Source organism: Chlorocebus sabaeus, chromosome 2 (assembly GCF_047675955.1).
Source record: "Chlorocebus sabaeus isolate Y175 chromosome 2, mChlSab1.0.hap1, whole genome shotgun sequence".
Taxonomy (NCBI): Eukaryota; Metazoa; Chordata; class Mammalia; order Primates; family Cercopithecidae; genus Chlorocebus; species Chlorocebus sabaeus.
The window spans coordinates 56,224,696-56,247,344 of NC_132905.1; the positions used below are offsets into that span (position 1 = coordinate 56,224,696).

Sequence of the window (22,649 nt, forward strand, 5' to 3'; positions counted from 1 at the left end):
TTTCAGAAGGTAGGATCCTCTAAGACGGAGTGTGGAAAACCCAAGAGGTGTTAAAAGCATTGTTCCTGCACTCAGGACACAAAAGATCCCCCCAAGAACCCCAAGGCGATTGTTTTTAGAACCCACGGGTCCATGAGGCCCTCTCCGCTCCCTGAGGTCTAGGAAAAATGGCCTTGAACCCCATTAGCCCCCACTCGACTTCTCCCTCTGTACCATCTTTTCGCAAGTGTTGATCCCAATAAACATCCATCCTCTTCCATCCCAAAGGCAGGGCTTGCTGCTTGGTTGTGGCAAGCACTTCTATCCCTTCCTTCACGCAGGATGTGAGTGGCAGAGGCACCTGGTGCCCTCTACCCACCATCCAAGCATGACTGCTGTTGCTTTTCTTCTGTCTTCTGAATGTCATGCAGTTTTTCTTGGGGCCAACCCTGAAGAGAACCATAGGGGAAGAAAATTCTGGGCAAAGTAGTCCCAGTCAAGCTGACACAGGGCAAACCACCCCCCCTAAACGAGATGATCGCACTCCCCAGTCTCCCTGGACACTGGCCACCACGCAGCAGCCTCCCTTACACTGGTGGCTGAGGGGCTGATGGGGCAGGAACAGTGCCAGTGCCTGCCCAGGGGCCTGTGTTCCCACGACTTTGCACCTTCTGTCCTCCCACAGACAGCTGCCCAGTCTGGGGGAGTAAAGTGCAGGTAGTGATAACAGTAACCACCCCAAGGCCCTTATTGTTCTGAATTAATTATGGTAAATTAATACATATTCTATTTACCTACATTAACATAAACTAGTTAGGGACTTCACAACTGCAGCATTACCACCCAAAGATGAAAATAATGACCTGAAGAAAGGAATGAGTCAAAATTACACATTCCTGCAAAGTGGTTTATTGACAGCTGATTTGTCAGCCAAAGAACAAACCATAATGATGGGAATATTGATGATTTCAACATTAAAAAGTTTAAATAAGGTCAATCTTTACATACTAATTAGGAGCCACCTACAAGACGTATCGGGCAAAAAGAACAAGATGCAGAACAGTGTGTGGCTGGTTTGCTGCCGTTTGTTTTAGAAGAGGGGGAAGAATATATATGTGCTACAGACATGTTTATATTCTATGTGTACTTTTATGTACATGTGCTTATACCACGTGTATGTGCATATCTAACTTTGCACAACCCCTGGAAAGGCAAGTTGACTCTGGTGTCATTGGTGGCTGAGGAGGGAGGTGGTGGCTATAGGACAGGATGGGAGGGACACATCCCTACATAATACTTCATACCTTTTAGCTTTGAACCATGTGCAATTATTACCTATTGAAAAATAAGTCAAAAACTAAAAATCAAATACACAAAAAAACTGCAGCAATAAACCATTAAAAAACATACATTCAGTTGATCACAGCCCACAGTATACTGGGAGCTGTCCATTTAGTACTGATGGCTTATACTGTCATATGATTTTTTTAAAAAATCCCCTGAGTTCCTCTCAACCTCAATTTCTAATCTCAAATACACATTTTAAAAAGACATGATTAAAGAATAGCCAGAACTGCACGTATTCTTTTTTTTTTTTTTTTTTGAGACGGAGTTTTGCTCTTGTTGCCCAGGCTGGAGTGCAATGGCACGATCTTGGCTCACCGCAACCTCCAGCTTCCGGGTTCAAGTGATTCTCCTGCCTCAACCTCCCGAGTAACTGGCATTACAGGCATGCGCCACCACGCCCAACTACTTTCGTATTTTTAGTAGAGACGGGGTTTCTCCATGTTGGTCAGGCTACTCTTGAACTCCTGACCTCAGGTGATCTGCCAGCCTCAGCCTCCCAAAGCACTGGGATTACAGGCATGAGCCACCGTGCCAGCCACTGCACATATTCTTAAATGAAGTCCCAGGGAGGCCTCAGGTCTAACAGTCATCCAGTCTGAGGCTCCTAGTTTGGGCGAGTTGGTCCTCGAGTCCTTGGCCAAACTTGGCAGCAAAGAGTGAGGTGATGAGGTCATCTCCAGTGTTCAGAGCCAGGTCGTACGCTGTCTGGCCTCCTGCATTCTTCTTTTGGATGCTTGCATTGCATCTGCAAAGGAAATGGAGAAATGGAGGTGCACTGAAGGACTTGAGCATGTGCCCCTAAGAGCTTGACTCTTCCCTGCCACGGAGGCCAGTCTGGGCCCCTCCTGCTCCCACCTCCCCAAACCTGTCCTCAAGAGGTCACAGTGACTTCAGTTCTCAGAGGTGGCTCTACCCTGAAACCTTTAAAGAGGCCTGTGATTTCAAAATGTCCAATTGCTAACCCTGGCCATTGGTTCCCATTGCATTAAAGTCCTACAACCAAGTATGTTTAATGGGGGCAACATTTTCATTGTGCTTTGAAAAGCCCTTAGTGCCCAGGGAACCATGGTGGGATGGTGGTCCCCACAGACAGGGACAGCAGTTCAGGAACCAAGGCCTCTCTTAAAATCATCACAGGCCATTAGGGAGATCCCTGTGGCCCTCAAAAGTATCCATCAGAGACCAGGGGACATACCCCAGTAAAGTGGCGATGCTCTCTCTTCCTGCAAGGCCAAGCAGAGTAGCTTCGTGAAGAGCTGTATTTCTGAGCCTAATTAGGGGGAAAAAAATCCTGGATAAATCCTTAGTTAGCATCATCAGGAAACTGGAGAGGATGCATGGGACCCAAGGTCCTTGTTTTTTTCATCGACCTACTTAACTAACCTGGGAAACCTTTTGAGTCTCCTCTCTCTGCCCTTCTCTTGGAGGAATACTGTGATGGAGGGTAAGCTTTGATACTAGACAGTGAAAAGGTTATAAACACATTCATTTTTTAATGCGAGAAACCCACAGGATATGGTTGGTAGTTGATTTAATAAATGCTAATAAATACCATTGTTCTAAACTGCCTGCAAGAGTTTATGCAACATATTGGACATAGTCTTAACTTTGGCTTGGACCCCTCGGGCATGATAGTAGCTTCTCAGGGCTGAGGCTCCTATTTTTGTGTAGGGAAAATGGCCTTGGCTCTAGTGAGTTAGGCTTACATGACATGAAAATAAACACCAATCTTAGAAGCCAGGGGGCAGGCCTGAGAGGTCAGACACAGCATATTTTGCTGCAATGCCAGGGTTTCTGTTCATATTTCCTGGTCAGGTTTGACCTAGTGAGGGAGGAGTGGGCAACTGAAATGGAGGTCAGGGTGGTACCCGGACTCCTGAAAGGCTCCTATGCAGAGGTGGCAGGAGTGAAGGAGGGCAAGAGTCATGACTGAAAGTAGAAATGAGATAGGCATTGAATGTCTGAACTCTCTCTGCCCCTGCTCCTTCCTTTGATGCCAACACCCTCATCCCCCACACCTGCAGATGTGCCTGCAGCCATGCATTTATCCCTATGGAGAAAAAGGATAGTGGCTTCTTCTCTGAGGAAGATAAAGAGAGCCTCTGGTGAGAATCAGAGGGAAGCCTTTCACTTTCTGGCACCCAGGGGTCCCAGCGTGGGAGTAGCTCCACCTACCCAGAAAGCCTCTTGGTTGACAAAGCCCTTCTCTTATATACAAAGTTACCAGTCATCTAGTGCAAACTCCATTCTCAAATGTGAATGGACAACCAAGGCTCATAGACATCTGAGAAAATCCTGCAGAATCAAAGAGAAAACCAAGATACACAAACACGAGGAATTTAAAACAAGACAAAAATCTAACTGGTATCTGCAGAATGATTCAAGACAATGTTGCACAAAAATATGAAACTATGAGAAAGAAACAATCAGAACAAAAGTAGCTCCTAGAAAGAATAAATGCGATTATTGAAATAACAATTATTCAATAGGAAGAATGGACAACAAAGTTAGGAAAATCTCTCAAAAGATGGAAGAGAAAAAGATAGATGAAACTACGGAAAAACACAAAAGAAAGACAGACATAGGGAATCAATTCAAGTAGTCCACCATCCAACTAACAGTTCTAGAAAGAGAATAGAAAAATGGAGGGAAGAAAATGCCAAAGAGATAATAGAACAAATTTTTCCTAACCTAAAGAAAGATAAGACTTTTTAAATTGAAAAGGCCAACTGGGTGAATCAAAAACAGCACATCTAAAAATACCCTTGTGAAATTTCAGAACATCAAGGATAAATGCTTTCAGAAAGAACAAACTGGTCACAAATGAAGAATTTGCCATTGAATGTTCATGGGCTATGCTGTGTGCTAGTGTGTTAGTCCATTTTCACACTGCTGATAAAGACATACCCAAGACTGGGCGGTTCACAAAAAAAGAGGTTTAACTGGAATTAGTCTGGAAAAGACTCCATTTCCTCCTTATCTTTCATTCTTTCTTCCTCGCTGGTGGCATAGAGCTTAACTGTCTGTCACTTCACCCCTACAGTTCCTTGGGCCTTTATGAGGCATTTACCATTTGAACTGGGATATATTCATAGGGTTGCCACATCTCCTATGTAGACTTATAATCTTCTTTCTTCACAATTCTCTCCAAATTGAGAGCAGAGGATTCATTCTATGTATTGCATGGGGGGTTTGCTGGTGGTTAGATTTTCTGTGCTGGCTATTTCCTGTGGATCCACAGTTCGGTTTTGGAAAATGCTGAATGGTGACTCTGCCATGGAATTTGTACTTTAAAGAAACTTTACTATTAATATACAAACAATTCAAACTACTTACTCAAATCTAAGTATCATGGTAGATTAACGTACATTCTCTCCTTAAATTACCTAATGGAATAAGTGTCCACAGCTGAACCTCTAAGAAGTAGACTGATGCTTGCATCTTCCTCACCTGGCTACTGGGACAGAGCCAGGGGATGGCACGTTTCGAATTGCCAGTGCAGTGAAGAAGGGCAACTCTTGTCCAAAAGCAAACAGCATTTCTCTGGGCTTCTCACCTAGTGAGATCTTGAATCTGTGTTTCTGAAATCTGCTAGTAAGAGGAATGAGCTTTGGTGGAGGATGTGAATTTCTCCTAGCCATTCCCTTGTGTTGAATATGATTTCATTCTGGTAGGAATGATACAAACATGGAACTAGGAAATGAGGAAAGAGCTTTCCGCCACCTGCCAAGCTACTTAATGGAAGTTATCTGGTGTAGAGACCACTTAGGCTCCACTAGCCAAACATGCTCGGATGGGAGAGAGCATTTTAATTGTTTGCTAAGGAACAACTCTCTGAGCCTCTTTTACAGTAAAACCAGACCTCTGGATGATTTATGCCTAAAAGCAATAGGATGGATGGAACGTCGAGGTCATGTTCCTGGGTTTACAGAGGTCCAGCTCCAGGCCCAAACTCTTGAAACTAACAGATATAAACCAGACTTGGCAGAATGTGGGTGTTAGTGGGAAATGCTACTGTCCTCCACTGGCATGCACTGGAAAGGAAGAAGAGATCCCTGTGCTCTATTTCAGAGAGGGCCAACCCTCTAGCTTTCCTCGCCACAACCATGTGAGCTACATACTGGCCACAGTCACCATGATCCTGCAGGGGGGTGACAAAGGCTACTACACACCGTTCAGATAGACAGGTGTAACCGCAGCGTCAGACTTTACAGACATGCGATGAGATCACATGTCGATAGAGGCCAATTTGTAGAATGGTGATGAAGCAAACATGGAAGCTGAGGCACAGCAAAATAAAAAGGCAATCTGTTCAATGCCCAGGGCACTTTCCTCCTCTTAGCTGGACTCTTCATAAAGCCAGGACTCATGCAGCTTACACTTCAATTCAAAATGTGCTCAAGTAATTTCTGTATCAATCACAAACATACTTAAATGCTATTAAAAAAGCTTTTCTGAATCATAAAAATATAAAATATGCCTTAACACAAAACAAGGTAGCACCATTTTATTAATAAAGACAATAATACAACAGTGTAGGATAAATAAAGAAGTTGACACAGTAAACCCTAAGCAAACTTGAGAAAATAAATTCCAACCATCAAAGCTTTACACCAACACACCAAATATTCTGCTGTAAAATAAAACTAAAAAAGGGGGTAGAAACTATTAAAATGCAGACATTAGTAAAATGCATATAGAAAAATTAACAGGATTATATTTTGAACACTAACACTAGAGACAATTCTGAAACAGAATAACAAGCAAAGCTACTGAAATTTTGGCCTCTGCGGTGGCATGAAGTACACAGAAGAATGTTCCACTGACACGGACCTTGACCTTGCCTTAGTAAGACTTCAGGAGGCAGGAGTGCTAGATGCCTGTGATGTCCCTAGAAGACTTACGTCAACAACGTGGTCGGCAAGATATGAGCAGTTAACATGAATGACTCATGCTCGAGGAAATTTTCACCTCACATTTTCAAAGTAATTTTCAAGAGAACAACAGAAGCATATGGCTGGAAGAGAAGGTTATGGGACAGGAGTGGACCAAGACTAGGACAGTAAGTAACAGGACTTGGTACCTTTCTGTCTTGTATCACGGGTGGGAAAGCAAGGCAGCAGGAGACCACGTGGTAGCCTCAGATGTGCCAGTCTCCCCCGCAGTGCGTGAGATCTGGAGACAACCGTATGACATTTTCTTTCCGCATTAACTTCATGGGGAATACACTGAAGTGTGTCTTCCCTTGGTGTTATCATGATTCATGATGAAAACACTGATTAACACCCCAAGGGCTAAGGATTCACTGGCCCCATACAGTATAAGCTTATGAATTAACAAAATGTATCATCATTTATAAAAGCCACTAAATTAGGCAACCCAATAGTCCATTTTTAAAATTTCGCTTTACCCAGCTATGGAAAACAGAAGGCGTTAAGCCTCTTATTAAAGCTGAAATAGGTTAAAATGGTTCAAGTGGCTGAAACTGAACAGGGCATGTGTGTAGACTGCTTCTGCCACAGTGGAGCTCCAAGCAGTTAGCCTGCTGCTACCTTAGCTCTCCTGTCAATGTGTTTCACTTACGGCCCCCACTGTTGGTCGATGTCTGCTCCTCTCTGCACGAGAACCGGAATCGCTTCATGGTGCTTATTCATAACAGCCACAGTTATGACGGGTCGATTGTCTTCATCACAGCAGTTGGGGTCTGCTCCCTGCAGCAAATGGAAAAGGACGAACTCGCCAAAAAACCCTGCACTCAACAGCATCCAGTCGCCACCGTATGAGGTATAACAGATGTGCTTTACAGAGCTGATGGAACGAAAGTGCTTTCAGATCAAAGGAGAGGAGAATCAGGAACCTCAAGACCAGATCTACAATTAACAGAGCTACAAAGTGACCCAGGTGACAAAACTTCTGTTCCCAGCACGGGCGGGGAGGGGAGGGCAGCACCCTGACAACTTGCTTCTTCAGGAAACCCAGGATAAAGGTAATATGGGGTCACAGGCCAGAGATTCTATCCAGCTTCATGCATGTTCCTTGGTCTCATCTGTGCTTCTCTGCCTATTTTCTCTGATATAAAAACTAGCAACGGGGAACAATTAATATCAAGCTTTTGACTAGCCATTCACTGCACCCTGAGTTTTCAATCAAAGGGCAGTGTAATTTTCACAGTATTGAACAAAACTTCCATCTGAAGGAGACAGAGGCGGAATGCCAGGCTGACCTCTTCAGAGAGACCTGCTCCTTTGGCGACACTTACCTCATCCAGCAGCTGTTCGATCACAGAGACTCTTCCTTCCCCCGTGGGTCCAACTTCCTTCAGCAGGAGTCTGTTTTCAGGCTGTAGGATTACAGAATGTGGTCATTTCCCCCGCCTCAAAATATTCACTCAAGGCAAACACTTTCTTTCCAACGTTGAATTCTAAGTCACAAGGGCAGGTGACTATGAGTGTGTGCATGAGAGTGTGTGTGTGGTCTTCAAATAGCCCACAGCACAAATATCCACATCTAATGTCAATCTTGCTGCTCCAAAACCTTGCTTCAGGCAAGGTTACCGCATGGACACTGTCTTATATTAAGGACAAGGATGCCATGAGAAACCTCACAAAACCCAGAAACTCTACACTAATTTTATTATGACTAGCTCTAGGAAAAGCAATCAGGTGTGTCCTAAAATTTATTTTGCATACTTTATAAAGTGTTCAAGGTCAGTTGAAGTATGACAGTTCAGAAAATGTACTCCCCTGAGGAATGAATGAGCCAATACATTGACTTCTTTAGAAAAAAAGGCTGGGCATAGTAGCTCACGCCTGTAATCCCAGCACTTTGGGAGGCCGAGGCAGGCAGATCACTTGAGGTCAGGAGTTCGAGACCAGCTTGGCCAACATGGCGAAACCCTGTCTCTACTAAAAATATAATTAGCCAGGTGTGTTAGCATGCCTATAATCCCAGCTACTTGGGAGGCTGAGGCAGGAGAATTGCTTGAGTCCAGGAGGCAGAGGTTGGAGTGAGATGAGAACACATAACCGCACTTCAGCCTGGGCAACACAGTGGGACTCTGACTCAAAAAACAAAACAAAACAAAGCACAGAAGAAAAGCTCTCAGAAATCTCAATATCTTTTTTTTTCTTTTCTTTTCTTTTTTTTTTTTCTGAGATGAAGTTCCGCTCTGTCGCCAGGCTGGAGTGCCAGTGGCATGATCTTGGCTCACTGCAACCTCCGCCTCTCAGGTTTAAGTGATTCTCCTGCCTCAGCCTCCCGAGTAGCTGGGACTACAGGTATGTGCCACCACTTCTGGCTAATTTTTTGTATTTTTAATAGAGATGGGGTTTCACCGTGTTAGCCAGGATGGTCTCGATCTCCTGACCTCATGATCCGCCCTCCACAGCCTCCTAAAGTGCTGGGATTACAGGCATGAGCCACTGGGCCTGACTGAAGAACTTATCTTTTTATGTTTTTAAATGCCATATATTCATCTTTATATATAAAGAATTTCAAATGCTGGAAGACTGAAGGAAGCTGTTTAGAAAGCAAGAGACATTGCTTTTAGTATGTTGCCTCTGGATCCCGGACATGGCTGTGGGGTGGTCACAGGACCACCATTTTCATTTGTAAAGTGGAAATAAAACCTTCCCTGTCCTTGCTCCTGTGAAGCCATGGCCATGAGGACACTGGTCAAGGCCTCTGAGCCTTTGAAGATGATGCCTGGTCCAGGCGGTGCCGCCTCCTTTCTCGCTGTCCCCATCTTACCAATGAATAGCTTGGAACCAAGTGCTCTAATCAGTAAACCCCCAGCAGGGATCTTGGGGAGCACTTGTTTACACTGATTTCCATTCCTCATGGAAAAGTATACTAGAATGCACTGGACTATCAGCTTCAGGAGGTGTGAGGGTTTACATCTTTTGTTCAGGTTATATTTTCAACACGTACAACAGTGCCTGGTACACATGTGCTCAAAAATCATAACTGAATGAGTGAACAAAAGTTATAGCTTCTGATACGTATCCCCTAAATGCAAATGAGAAAAAAAAAAAGGCATACACAGTGGGAGATTCAGGTTATACACAGAGTAAATAGGTAGAGTCTCCCAAATTGTAAGCTGTTCAGTTTATGGAACTCTATGCTTCTTTTATACTCATTAACAATATTTCAAACTGGGAGAAGGTGGTGAGTACAAGAAGTCCTAAACAATAAAAGGTAAAACAATTCTAACATATTCTTTCCAAATATACTGGTGTTTGTTACATACAAAGCATGTGGTGGGGGAAAAAAAAAAAAGATAAAGAACAGAGTCCCCGCCTCCAGAGGAATCAGGATGCAAGCTGGGCAGCTGGTGCCTGCACTGACAAGGTCCCGTTGAGGGCCTGGCCTTGGAACCACACATGGAGGGAAGCACCCGGCATCATGCAAGTGTCTAGCTCGGGCCTGGGCCCGGGCCTTGGGGCTTGCTGCTAATCATATCTGTTCTTTGCATCGCAGTCAAGGAGGACCAATTAAAAGGCAAGGTTGGGGATGGAGCAGGGGGCATCCACTGCTCTTTTCTCCAAAGCCCCTTTTAGAATTATTCTTGGCATATATTTTTAAAACACAAAACTCTAAAAGATATGGGAGACTCTGAAAGGGTACTAACCATCAGTGAATTAGTAATTTTGAGAAATTCCAAGAAGACTGAAAGTAGATGAAATCTGACTAACAGGGAAACCAAACCAAAACAAACAAACAAAAATCCAGCTGAAGACACCAGAGGTAGGAGTGTTTTCTCTCCAGGGCAGCCCTGCAAAAGCTTAAATTAATCAATATGGAGGTTAGGTGTTGGGTGCAGCCTGAATGCATGAGTAGATTACTAAGGGCTCTATGGTGAATAGCTGAGATCTCTGGTGCCTTACCCCTTCTCCCCCATGTAAGAAGGGCAGGAGGCTTGTGGTCTTTGCCCTGATAACTATTTTGCAGAAAGTATAAGATTTGCCCAACAAAGGATTCTATTTGGTGCAATGGGGCCCAAGAAGGGAGAAGGGCAGAGCCTAGACCTCCATGACGGACATAGGGGAGGGTGTAGAGGGAAAGGAAAAAAGCTTCATCACAAACTGAAACCTGTGAGAACGCTTCACACCACCAACACCCTCACCACCAGAGGAAGACCTTTTCCGCCAGCAACACAGAGGATCTGAAGGCTTTCTCCTGCTCCCTGCCCACACACCCTCCAGGGACGTCTGTCCACAACATGCCCATCCACTCACACAGGGACTTCAGGGCCCATCCTCATGCTGGGCACCATGCCAGCATCTGCGCTACCCAACTAGTCTTCGTTTGTCAAATGACCAGATAACTAAGGATCTATATTTGAGGCAAACCAAAGACAAGAAAGAGAAAGATAGGCAGACAGAACTGACCCCAGAGGAAACACAGAGATGATTCAGGGAACTGATGGGAACTTTGAAATAACTCTAATTCATCATCTTGAGCTATTTTAAAGAAGTCTACCTCTACAAAATAGAAGCCCTTATTTAAAAAAAGGAACAGAAAATGAGAAATTATTCTTCCATTTTAAAAAAGTCAAATAAAACCTGAAAATCACAGACTGAAGACAATATCCATAAGGACCAAAAAAGACACTTACTAAAAGCTGCTCCTTCTTTTCTTGAAAAGTTTTGGTCTTGAAATTCCTTATCCTTTTGATTTTTTCAATAGTATCTGAGGTGCTCTGGCTGTAGTCACTCACTGAAATGACACAGTTGGGGAAAAAAATGATGCCCCTCCCCCAACTCCCCACACAAAGAGTTATTTCTTACTCCCATGTCCCTCAAAAGTCAGAGGACAAAATGGCTTTCATAGAAATTTCTATTTGATTAAACTTGGCAGGAGAGACTCCTGGAGCCACTCCGCTGTCCAGGAACCAGAGGAAGGGTGGGAAGCAGAGGAAAAGAAGGGACTTCAGTTTTTAGTTCCAAAAGTGCACCCCACAAATGAATTTCCCCAAGCCCTGTAAAGGAATTCAAAGGTCTCACCTCTGAGTTCGGAGAAGCCAGAGAAATAAAATGACTGGAACATAGTTGCAAGGTCTGTGACTGGGCTGTCAAACTCTTAGCAATTCTCTGCTATCCCCGCCAAGTCCATGTGTTCCTGGTTAGTTGTTTTAAAATTGCCAGAAGGGAATAACTCACCCCAGCTGGACCTGCTGCCGCACAGCCCCCCATCACCCTCGGCAGCACTGCTCAGAAGGTGGTCGCTGAAATTCACCGCCTTGTTCAGGTAGAGGTTCTGGCCAATGAAAACATTCAAACACCAGGAATGATGAGGCTGCTTTGTCCCACTAGAAAGAAGGATCTCTCTGCTAACCTGCTCCTCCTCATTAAGGACAGCTCTACCTACCCAGACAGTCCAGCCTGAGACCTGGGGTCCTTCCTGACTCCTCCTTACCCCCCAGGATGCTTTGTCCATTCTGCTGCTTACCCAGCGGCTCAGTCTGGCCCCTCCTCCTCTCCCTCACTGCAGCCCTGGCCCCCTCAGCTCACATTGGGACCATCACAATAGCCTCTCCACAGGGGTCTGCCAGCCTCCCTGCATGTGGCTGTCCCAGTCACGTTTTATACCCTTTATAAGTGATTGTGTCAATTCTCTGCTTAAAGTCCTTCAGTGTCTTGGAATTACGGTATCATGATGAAGGTCCCAGGCTGCCAAGTGTGAATCCTGGGTCTGCCACTTACTAACTTAGTGCCCTTGGAAGAAGCAGGTTGCTTAACTTCTCTGAGCCTCAGTTTCCTCACCTGGAAAGCGGAAATACTATGAGCTACCTCAATGGCATGTTGTAAAAGCAAAATGCGGTAAAAGGGGCATCTCTATAATGAGGCCAGACACAGAAGTCTGTGTACACCCGAACTAATCCCCCTGCACCCTCATGTGGCTGCCTGCTCTTGTCCCAGGCAATAGCCTGCTACTTCCTGAACACTAGAACACACAGGCCAAGAAAAGATTTATTAAACCTAAGAGCCAGGTGCGGTGGCTCATGCCTATAATCCCAGCACTTTGGGAGGCTGAGACAGGTGGATCACTTGAGGCCAGGAGTTCGAGACCAGCGTAGCCAACATGGTGAAACCCCATCTCTACTAAAAATACAAAACTTAGCTGGGTGTGGTGGCATGTGCCTGTAATCCCAGCTACATAGGCAGCTGAGGAACAAGAATTGCTTGAACCCAGCAGGTGGAGGTTGCAGTGAGCCAAGATTGTGCCACTGCACTCCAGTCTGGTTGACAGAGCAAGAATTTGTAAAAAAAAAAAAAAAAAAAAAAGAAAGAAAGAAAGAAAGAAAGAAAAAAAGAAAATGAAAAAGAAAAAAAAATCACCTGGGAACAGTTATTCCAATTCTAGCGGCCCACCCCGTTCCCACTAGCTGGCCAGGTTACTCACCCCAGCTGTTGTGTAGCTGCTAAGAGTTCACTGCTGGACCTCCTTCTCCAGCAAAGTGCCCTCAGGAGGTGGATGCTGCCTTGCCCTAGAGGTTATGCTCCCTCTCCTACCTGACTCAACTGGGGGCAACTTGGTGGTGTAATTCATCCTCCAGAGGTTCCCTTGGATCAAGCTAAAGCTCAGCTTTGCTTTTATCTACCTGCTTATTCAGCACCTTCCCCTGCCTTGACCTGCTTTTCTCACTTCCCTTCCCCTAAAGTTCCTCTCTGACCCAAGCTCTGCTCTAGCCACACAATTAAAAACAGCAGTTAGAGCTTTATTTGGTTTCAAAGCACATTCATGTGCATTAGCCCATTAGATACTCGCAGCCTCCCTGTGAATTAGACACGGCCCATGTTTCTATCCCAATTTCAGCAACACCATCAGCACCTTGCCAGGGCCTAATAAATGTTAATTTCCTCCTTTTCCTTGGTTTCTTAATGGACTGATTAATTATTCTGACTTCTTGTCCAATGAAACTAAAGCTGCTAATGTCAATCAATTAATGTTCGAAACACACAGGCTCTGTGGCAATGCCTCAGTCACCATATAAAAGGGAAGATCAAGGACACATGGCCACAGAGTTTGGTTTATTTTATGGAAGAAAATATGTCAAAGTGCATATCAGCAAATATTTTTGTTAGTCTTTCCCCAAATCAATTGTATCACAGACATGTCATCAGACTTCAGTGAGTCTGAGTAAGCCTGAGAACTACAGAACAACTCCTGTTCTCACTATATCTTTATGTGTCTGTCTGAGGTTTAACTTGTTTATCCAATTCTATGAAATTGCTTGCCTCTAGGAGCATTTCATAATATTTGAAACTTTTCCTTTCTATGTATCACACAGAAGCATTTCTATAAATTGTAAGTCTCAATTTACTACATCAGTCAATTCTCAAATGAATAACTTCTGGAGGCTTACTCACCTTGTTTGAGACTTGACTATAATTCAGTCTGATGCTAACTTCACAACCGTCTTCGTGGACAGTAGCAGAGATAAGCTTTTAAAAGAGTTGTAGAGAGAATTCATAACTGTGAGTGTAGGACTCATTGCCTCAAGTAACACCATAGAAATTCTGAGATGTGAAACTCTAAATTTAACCAAATATTTAAATAACACAGAAGAAAGTAAAAAGAAAAACAGAGCAACAAAAACTAGATGAGATAAATAGAAAACAAAGAAGAAAATGGCGATCCAAATCCAACCACATCTAAATTCTACTAATTATAAATAAGCTAAATAATTAAAGAGAAGAGACTGCCAAACTGAATAAAAAGGCAAGATCCAAATCTATACATACAGTCTTCAAGAGATGAACTTTAATCAAACCACATGACTAGATGTCATCACCTTGGAAAATGTATCCTGGTAGGGGGTGGGGACAGGGCTTGGCAATTAAGGGACAAGTATCACAGTTGAGCAGCTTTCTCTGTAAGTAGCAATAGGAATTTAGATTCAGCCAAGGGGCAAGAAATGTTTTCATGAAGGGTCAGATAGTAAATATTTTAGGTCTTGTGGACCATATGTTCTGTATCGTGAATACTTTATTGTCATAGCACAAAGCAGCCACATAAGTAAAGGAATGGGTGCAGCTGTGATCCAATAAAATTTTATTTATAAAACTGGGCAGTGGGCCAGATTTGTCCCAACCGCCATAGTTTGCAGATCTCTGGATTAGGCCGAAGAATTCATAAACTACCAAAATAGATTATCAAAGGAAATTGGGCAATACTTGAAAATGAGATCATCTCGATATTGGCCTATTTGGCAGCAGAAGAGTACACAGTCTATTTCATAAAGTTCCTTCTAGTCTTGCAACAAACAGAGGAAAGGTCTTCTCACAGAGCAGTCTTTTTATAATGGCAATGTAATATCAAAGAAAGGACATGGGACTCTGGCAGGGTCTGACAGATCTGCTTCAAATCTTGAACCCCATGAGACCCAGCAGTGTAGTCCTGGGCAGGTCACCAAACCTCTCTGAGCTTCAATATTCCTGGGTGTCAAATAAGGCTTCTTCTGATTATCAACTGTGGTGTGAAAAACCACCCCAAACTTAGTGGCATTAAACCACCACCACTTTATTATGCTATGGATTCAGAGAGGGCACAGCAGACGAGCTTGTCTTTGCTCCACATGTCTGAGGCCTCAGCTAGAAGAGTCAAATGGCTAGAGGTGGTTGGATGTTTGGGGGTTGGAATCATCTAGAGTCTGGTCACCCATGTGGCTCATGAGCAGAGATGACTCGAGGACTGGGTTCAGCTGGCGCACCTACATGTGGCCACTCCATGTTGCTTGGGCTTCTCATAGCAGGGTGGCTGAGCTCCAAGAAGGAGTGTTGGAAGTGAGTGTGCCAAGCAAGAAAAAGCCACATGACCTTCTGTGGCCAAGCCCTGTAAGTCTCATGGCATCACTTCCACCATAGTCCATTAGTCAAACAGTCACAGACCCGCCCAGAATCAAGGTGAGGGGACACAGATTCTACCATGTGAGGGGAAGACAGTCAAGAAATTTGTGGTTATTTTTTTAAAAAGTGATCACAAAGGTAATACTCCTGTCTTGCAGGTTTGCTGTGAAGACGAGAATGATGAATACAATGCTGATGCTGGGTGCACTGTAAAATGGCAGCTGTTATGTTACTATGGCTATATATTAACAGTGCATGATTTAAGTGCACAATCTGGCTGGATTAAATTGTTCTAGGACCTTTCATTCTGACTCTTAGAATTTCCAATGTGGCGTCTGAGCACGAGATGTTCAGGTCTTAGGTCAGGCGTCCCAGAAGCAGACTCTGAGACAATCTTCATGTGCAAATGATTTATTAGAGCAGAGTTCACAAGGCAGAAGAGTAAGAATGTGTAGAAAGCAGAACAGGAAAGGGAAAGGAGCCAGGCAAGATGCAGTTTCAGGAGAAGTCCATGGAGGGTTCCTTCAGCCTGATCCCATAGACACTTGTGGAGTAGAAATTTCTTCTCACCCACCTTTCCCATCCTGGGTTCTGCAATCAAGGCCCGGAATTCAGGGTTGTTCTGAGCATAACACCTGAGGTGAGCAGAGATGTGATCCAGCTGTCTTCTCCAGTACCCTAAGAAAGAAGAGAAACCCAGCCATCTGGATGATTCTCCTGAGGCTAAGAAAGAAAAATGCTAGCATGGAACATACGGTCTCAGAGAGGTTGATTTCCTTTGTCAAACTTTGTGATGGACTCTCCTTAGTAAACCTCATCTATGTCCTGAAACAAGTTCCATTTTTCCCCATAACTGTTTGTTACATGTGATTAATCACGGACTATTATAGAATCTCAAAAGAGGCTGGGCGTGGTGGCTCACGCTTGTAATCCAACACTTTGGGAGGCTGAGGCAGGTGGATCACTTGAGGTCAAAAGTTCGAGACCAGCCTGGCCAACATGGTGAAACTCTGCCCCTACTAATAATACAAAAATTAGCTGAGCATGGTGGCATGCACACCTGTAGCTCCGGCTACTCAGGAGGCTGGGTCAGGAGAATCACTTGAATCTGGGAGGCAGACGTTGCAATGAGGTGAAATTGCACCACTGTACTCCAGCCTGGGCAACAGAGCAAGACTACATCTCAAAAAAAAAAAAAAAAAAAAAATTCTCAAAAGAACATATTTTGATTGCCACACATGGGGTCTTTTCTTTTTCTATGATTCTATCCCACCTATAATAACTTACCTAATATTTTATTTTATTTATTTTGAGATAGGATCTCACTCTGTTGCCCAGGCTAGAGTACGGTGGTGTGATCATGGCTTACCACAGATTTGACCTCCCTGGGCTCAGATGGTCCTCCCACCTCAGCCGCCCAAGTAGCTGGGAATTCAAGAATGTGCCACAACACCTGGCTACTGTTTGTATTTTTTATAGAGATGGAGTTTCACCACGTTGCCCAGGCTGGTTACAAACTCCTAGGCTCAAGTGTTCTGCTTGCCTCAGCCTCCCAAAGTGCTAGGATTATAGGTGTGAACCACTGCACCAAGCCCTTACACAATATTTTAAATGTACCATTTGGTGCTTGCCAAACATGTATACCCCAATCAATATATAAAACATTTCTATCACTCTAAAAAGTTCTCTTAGGCCCCTTTCCAGTCTGCATAGGGTTTAAGACACATTTGAATTAGTTGCCACCATTTAAAACTTGACAGATTTCATGTGAGTATGATGCCTGGTTTCCCACATGCAGGCGGAAGATGCAGGGGTGCTGGGCTCACCTTCCCACACAGGCTGACCACCTGAGGCCAAGGAGCAGCTGGCTGCTTTGTACAGGGCACAGGCTCTCCAGCTGGCCACAGCCCCTGCTGTGCCCTGTGGCCACTCAACTCTGCAAACCCACATCGGATCCCACCTACCAAATGAAGACACTAAGCTGAAAGCAATCAGAGGGATTTTCCAAGGTCATGCAGCACAGTTCAGTGGAAAGAGCACATAATTTGGAGTTCAGACAAGCCTGTGTTTAAATCCTAAATCTACCATTTATTAGCTTAGTGATGTTGAGCCAGACACTTAAATCTCCCTAAGCCTTAACTTTTCTTATCTAATAAAATGGAACTAATACCCCCTACCTCATGTGTTATTGTGACATTAAACAAGAGAACCTAAGTGTTCTTAGTTGTGTTCCCCTGAAAGCAGAACCTGAGATAAAGACTTAGGACAGGTGGTTTCTTTGGAAGGTGACCGTGGGACATGCAAGTGATGGAGTATAAAGAGCAAGACAGGGAAGGGAAGGAAGAACGAATGTGTTAAAAACTGGTTAATACCTTGGGCAACTGGGGCCCAGTCTTGCTGGGGGATATGAGGGACCATGGAGAACATGTCTCACAGTTGTCCGCTGAAGGACAGAGAAGCTAGGGGATCTGCTCCCCAGTTCCTTTGCCCATGAGTGAGGGCAGCCCAAGTAACGTTAACTCCCAGTGCCTCAGGGTTGCATCTGTGCGTGGATAGGCAGCCTTCTCCTGTTCTGAAGCTGGAGGCAGCAAAGTCAAGAGACGTACAACTATTTAAATAAAACAGCAAGAGAGAGAATGGGGCACAATTGGTGAGGCATGCTAGTAACGATGGGTGAAACCATCTATCACAGCTGCACTGAGAACAGGCAGGGTGAGATCTGGCTTGGCGCATCTGGAGAGTCCACTATGAGTAACTGAGACAACACTAGAGATCATACTGAGCCTAGTGCACTGTTTGACACAAAGTAGCCATTTATCCCACAAATATTTACTGGGCACCTACCATTGGTCATGTACTATTCTAGGGCTAGGATACAGAAGTGAACAGAGTTCTTGCCCTCCATATTTCTTTTTTTTTTTTTAGATGGAGTCTTGCTCTTGTTGCCCAGGCTGGAGTGCAGTGGCATGATCTCGGCTCACTACAACCTCCACCTCCTGGGTTCAAGCCATTCTCCTGCCTCAGCCTCCTGAGTAGCTGGGATTACAGGCACCCACCACCACATCTGGCTAATTTTTGTACTTTTAGTAGAGACGGGGTTTTGCTGTGTTGGCCAGGCTGGTCTCAAACTCCTGACCTCAGGTGATCTGCCTGCTTCAGCCTCCCAAAGTATTCTGGTTACAGGCACGAGCCACTGCGCCTGGCCTAGATGTACATTTCTAAAATCAAATCTCAACTCTCAAAAAAGCACTGAGCAAGGACCTTGTGAGGAAGTCCTTTGGAAAGGGTCATTGTAAGACTGTGAGTCCCCATGGGGAGGTGAGATCTATGCCCTTCCAGCTCAGGCTGAACAAGGGGATTCGAAGGGACTAGCTTCTGCCACAGGAAACTGAAAACCTGTTTCTATTATCCACTGCTACCAAACAAAACACCCCAGAACTTAGTGGTTTAAAACATCAACCACTTTACTGCCCATACTTCTGTGGGTCAAGAATATGGTCAGTGCTCTGCAGGGACGGTTCATCTCTGCTCCACATGGTGTCAGTTGAGCCATCTCAAATAGGGCTATGGGATCGAAGATTATCTCATCCACAAGGCTAAGGCCTCAGTGAAGATGGCACAAACTACTGGGAGCTGTCTGGGATGGCTCAGCCTTCATCTGCACTCATTCAAATGTCTGGAGTCTTTGGGTTGGGTGCTGGCTCAGGTGCTCTGTTCTCCTTCATGTGGCATCTCTTCTAATTCAGTAATCTATACTGAACTTCTTTACACAGTGCTGACTTCCTAGAGAGTTAAGTGGAAGCTTTCAGCTCTCATAAGGCCTAGGCCCAGAACTATCATGGTGTCTCTTCTACTGCTCTCTATGTCAAAGCAAGTCACAAGGTTCGTCCAGATTCCAAAGGAAGAGAAATAGCCTCTTCCTCCGAAGGACAGGGGGGATGTGAGGAGTGATTCTGGTCATCTCTGCAGACAATCTACCATAGGTCTGATATGACATTTATATCTGGAAGAGTTCAGTCAGACTGTGGGCTGAGTTTTGACTCCTACTAAGCACATCCACAGGGCAAAGGAAGAGCTGGCAATGACCAACTTCGGGCATGGCAGCCTAGGGATTTGAGTGGACCTACTCTCCAGTAAAATTGTTAGAGTAGTTAGCTAGGGAGACATGAGCAGGGCAGGAAAGGCTCCCCTGACCCCCAGAAATGTCAGGTGACCATCAGATGATGGTCAGGCAGTTGTTAAACTTTCTCTAAAATAACAATTGGCTGCAGCTGGTGCCAGGGGATAGCGGTCTCCCAATATATAGAAAACACCTGAAGCTGGTGATCAGTAGCTTCCCAACGAGATCACAGGAGTTGGGCAAGCGGGCTCACACATGTGCACTAAGAAGAAAAATGGCAGAGCTTAACTGGCACATGATCTTTCTCCAGGAACACTCAATGGATAAGGGAATGCCTCAAGTGAGCAAGCACACGACTTCAGTAAACATACGGCCCATGTGGTCCCTCCCAAGTACTGGCAGGCCACTGCACATGGGGAGTGCCCACCAAGAAGAATCTGGGGAGAAGTAATGCAAACTCTGGAACCTTGCCAATGTATAAGCCTCACGTCAAGGGCTGAACAGAGCACTTGAATCTCTCAAGTCACCCACCTGGCCTTCTTCAAAGTGTACTTCCTTTCGTTCCTGCTCTAAAACTTTTCAAACTTTCACTCCTGCTCTAAAACTTGCCTCAGTCTCTCACTCTGCCTTATGCCTCTCGGCCAAATTCTTTCCTCCTTGGAAGCAAGAACTGAGGTTGCTGCAGACCTGTACAAATTCGTCACTGCTAACAAACTACTTTTAAAAACAGCAAAATCCATCACAAGTATTTTAAGTATCTAGAAATGGTTCTAAAGCCATACAGAAAACAAACATTTAATGAAAATATACCAAAACTCAGAATCATGAGAGTCTGTGATGTTTGAACCATGGGCCATTCCCTTCTACTCCTTCTCAGCTGAGCATGATGGAAACTCCACTCCATTTGGTGCAGCTGAGTACACAGGGTTCCCTCTCCTCAGAGTTCCCAAAGTGGTGTAGTATCTTCCAAGGAAGGTCAGGGACTTCAGTATTTCTCATCCTGTCCCAGTTGCCCTTTGCACAGGCTAAGTTCTGGCCAAGTGTGATCAAGAGACGGGGGCTCCCTTTCTCTGCCCAGTTACCATTCATGGCATGGATGTTCTACCTTTGATCTGGGACACTGAGAATACTGGGGTCCAGACCACCTATTCCTGGCTCATTCAGCACAAGTCCAAAGTTGGGAGAAGCATGTCATGAAGAACAAAAGCTACGGTTGCACCTGCTCTGCTGCTTACCCAGCCCCTAAAGCAATGCTGTCACACTGAAAAAAACATGCCATTGTCTCCATCCAGAGCATTGGCTCAGAGATTTTGCCCAGGGGAAGAGGCAGGTCAAAAAACAGAGTTCAGAATCTCTCCCCAAAGAAACAGACTTCATTTGCAACAAAGTGTGGGTAAGTTCAAGCCTAAGGCTGCTTTCAAAACAATGGAGGGTGTGTTAAAAAGCAGTTAAAAGAAGACTAGAAGATTCATTAGAGATATGAGCTAAATAGACCAGCCAGTTTACCTCAGAGGATCAGGGAAATAAACAGCTAAGAAGAGCCCTCCTGAGGTAAGAAAAATATTCAAACACTGACCTAAAAAACTATCCCTGTAAAGCCAGGTTGTCCAACCCACAGGCCACATGCGGCCCAGGATGACTTTGAATGGAGCCCAACACAGATTCATAAACATTCTTTCTTTCTTTTTTTTTTTTTGAGATGGATTCTCACTCTGTAGCCCAGGCAGGAATGCAGTGGCACGATCTCGGCTCACTGCAACCTCTGCCTCCCGGGTTCAAATGATTCTTTTGCCTCAGACTCCCAAGTAGCTGGGATTATAGTTGCCTGCCACCATGCCTAGCTAATTTTTGTATTTTTAGTAGAGATGGGGTTTTGCCATGTTGGTGAGGCTGGTCTCAAACTCCCGACCTCAGGTGATCCGCCCACCTCGGCCTCCCAAAGTGCTGAGATTACAGGTGTGAGCCACCGCGCTGGGCCACAGATTTGTAAACTTTCTTAGAACATTATGAGATTTTTTTTTTTTTTAAGTTCATCAGCTTTCATTAGCCGTAGTGTATTTTATGTGTGGCCCAAGACAGTTCTTCTAGTGTGGCCCAGGGAAACCAAAAGATTGGACACCCCTGCTGTAAAGGATGCCAAATTTAATTAAAACAGTCAGTGAAGCAATTTATGCCCCAGGTCATGGTTAAAACAATAGAGGAATCATCCAACAATAAGTAGAGCTTAATGGCTAGGTGTGGTCAGGAAAGAGACAAAGAGAGCCCTGCCAAAGCACCATCATCCTGTGGTGACAGGGTGCATGTCAAGGCTACACTCTCCATGGAGTCACATCAGAAGCTTCATACTGTGGGGGTGAAATACAGTTCACTAAAATGATCCAGTTAGTCATTAAATAAATAGACAAACAAACAACAACAACAAGTCTGGAAGATAGGTCAGTACCCAGAGTTGATACAATGTATTATCTAACACATCCAGTTTCCAACCAAAAAATCATGAGACATGCAAAGAAACAGGAAACTCGACCCAAACACAGGGGGAAAAACATGCAACAGAAATTGCCTGTGATAGCAACTAGATGTTGAAGATTTAAGACTTCAAAGCAGCCATTATAAATATGCTCAAGGAACTAAAGGAAATCATGCTTAAAAGGAGCAAAAGAAGAGCCGGGAGTAGTGGAAGGTACATGTAGTCCCTGCAACTTGAGAGGCTGAGGTGAAAAGATCTCTTGAGCCCAAGATTTGGAGGCTGCAGTCAGCTATAATTGCACCACTGCACTCCAGCCTGGGTGACAGAGCAAGACCCTGACTCTTAGTAAAAAAAAAAAAAAAAAGGGGGGCAGAGCAAGATGGCCGAATAGGAACAGCTCCAGTCTCCAGCTCCCAGTGCAAGTGACACAGAAGACAGGTGATTTCTGCATTATCAACTGAGGTACTGGGTTCATCTCACTGGGGAGTGCCGATCAATCGGTGCTGGTCAGCTGTTGCAGCTTGACCAGCGAGAGCTGAAGCAGGGCGAGGCATCGCCTCACCTGGGAAGAGAAAGGGGGAAGGGAATCCCTTTTCCTAGCCAGGGAAACTGAGACACACAACACCTGGAAAATCAGGTAACTCCCACCCCAATACTGCGCTTTAAGAAAACGGGCACACCAGGAGATTATATCCCACACCTGGCCGGCAGGGTCCCATGCCCACTGAGCCTTCCTCATTGCTAGCACAGCAGTCTGCGATCTAACCACAAGGCGGCAGCAGCGAGGCTGGGGGAGGGGCGTCTGCCATTGCTGAGGCGTAAGTAGGTAAACAAAGCCCTGGGAAGATCGAACTGGGTGGAGCTCACAGCAGCTCAAGGAGGT

The 22,649-nt window shown here is 44.9% G+C and overlaps 1 protein-coding gene across 7 annotated transcripts in view; it reads right to left on the reverse strand.

Annotated features, from left to right (window-relative positions):
• Window positions 1–865: 865 nt before the first annotated feature.
• DZANK1 (double zinc ribbon and ankyrin repeat domains 1) overlaps window positions 866–22,649 on the reverse strand; it is a 101,544-nt gene continuing 79,760 nt past the window's right edge. For 6 of the 7 annotated variants that reach the window (XM_037993971.2, XM_007961145.3, XM_037993970.2 and 3 more), the window contains 8 exons: window positions 15,751–15,854; window positions 13,698–13,772; window positions 11,487–11,583; window positions 10,943–11,043; window positions 7,586–7,666; window positions 6,910–7,037; window positions 2,522–2,596; window positions 866–2,071 (listed from right to left, as the gene is read on the reverse strand). In XM_037993971.2, the coding sequence (XP_037849899.2) occupies window positions 1,906–2,071; window positions 2,522–2,596; window positions 6,910–7,037; window positions 7,586–7,666; window positions 10,943–11,043; window positions 11,487–11,583; window positions 13,698–13,772; window positions 15,751–15,854 (827 nt within the window). In that variant the 3' untranslated portion in view covers window positions 866–1,905. The other variant, XM_007961153.3, reaches the window with a different exon arrangement.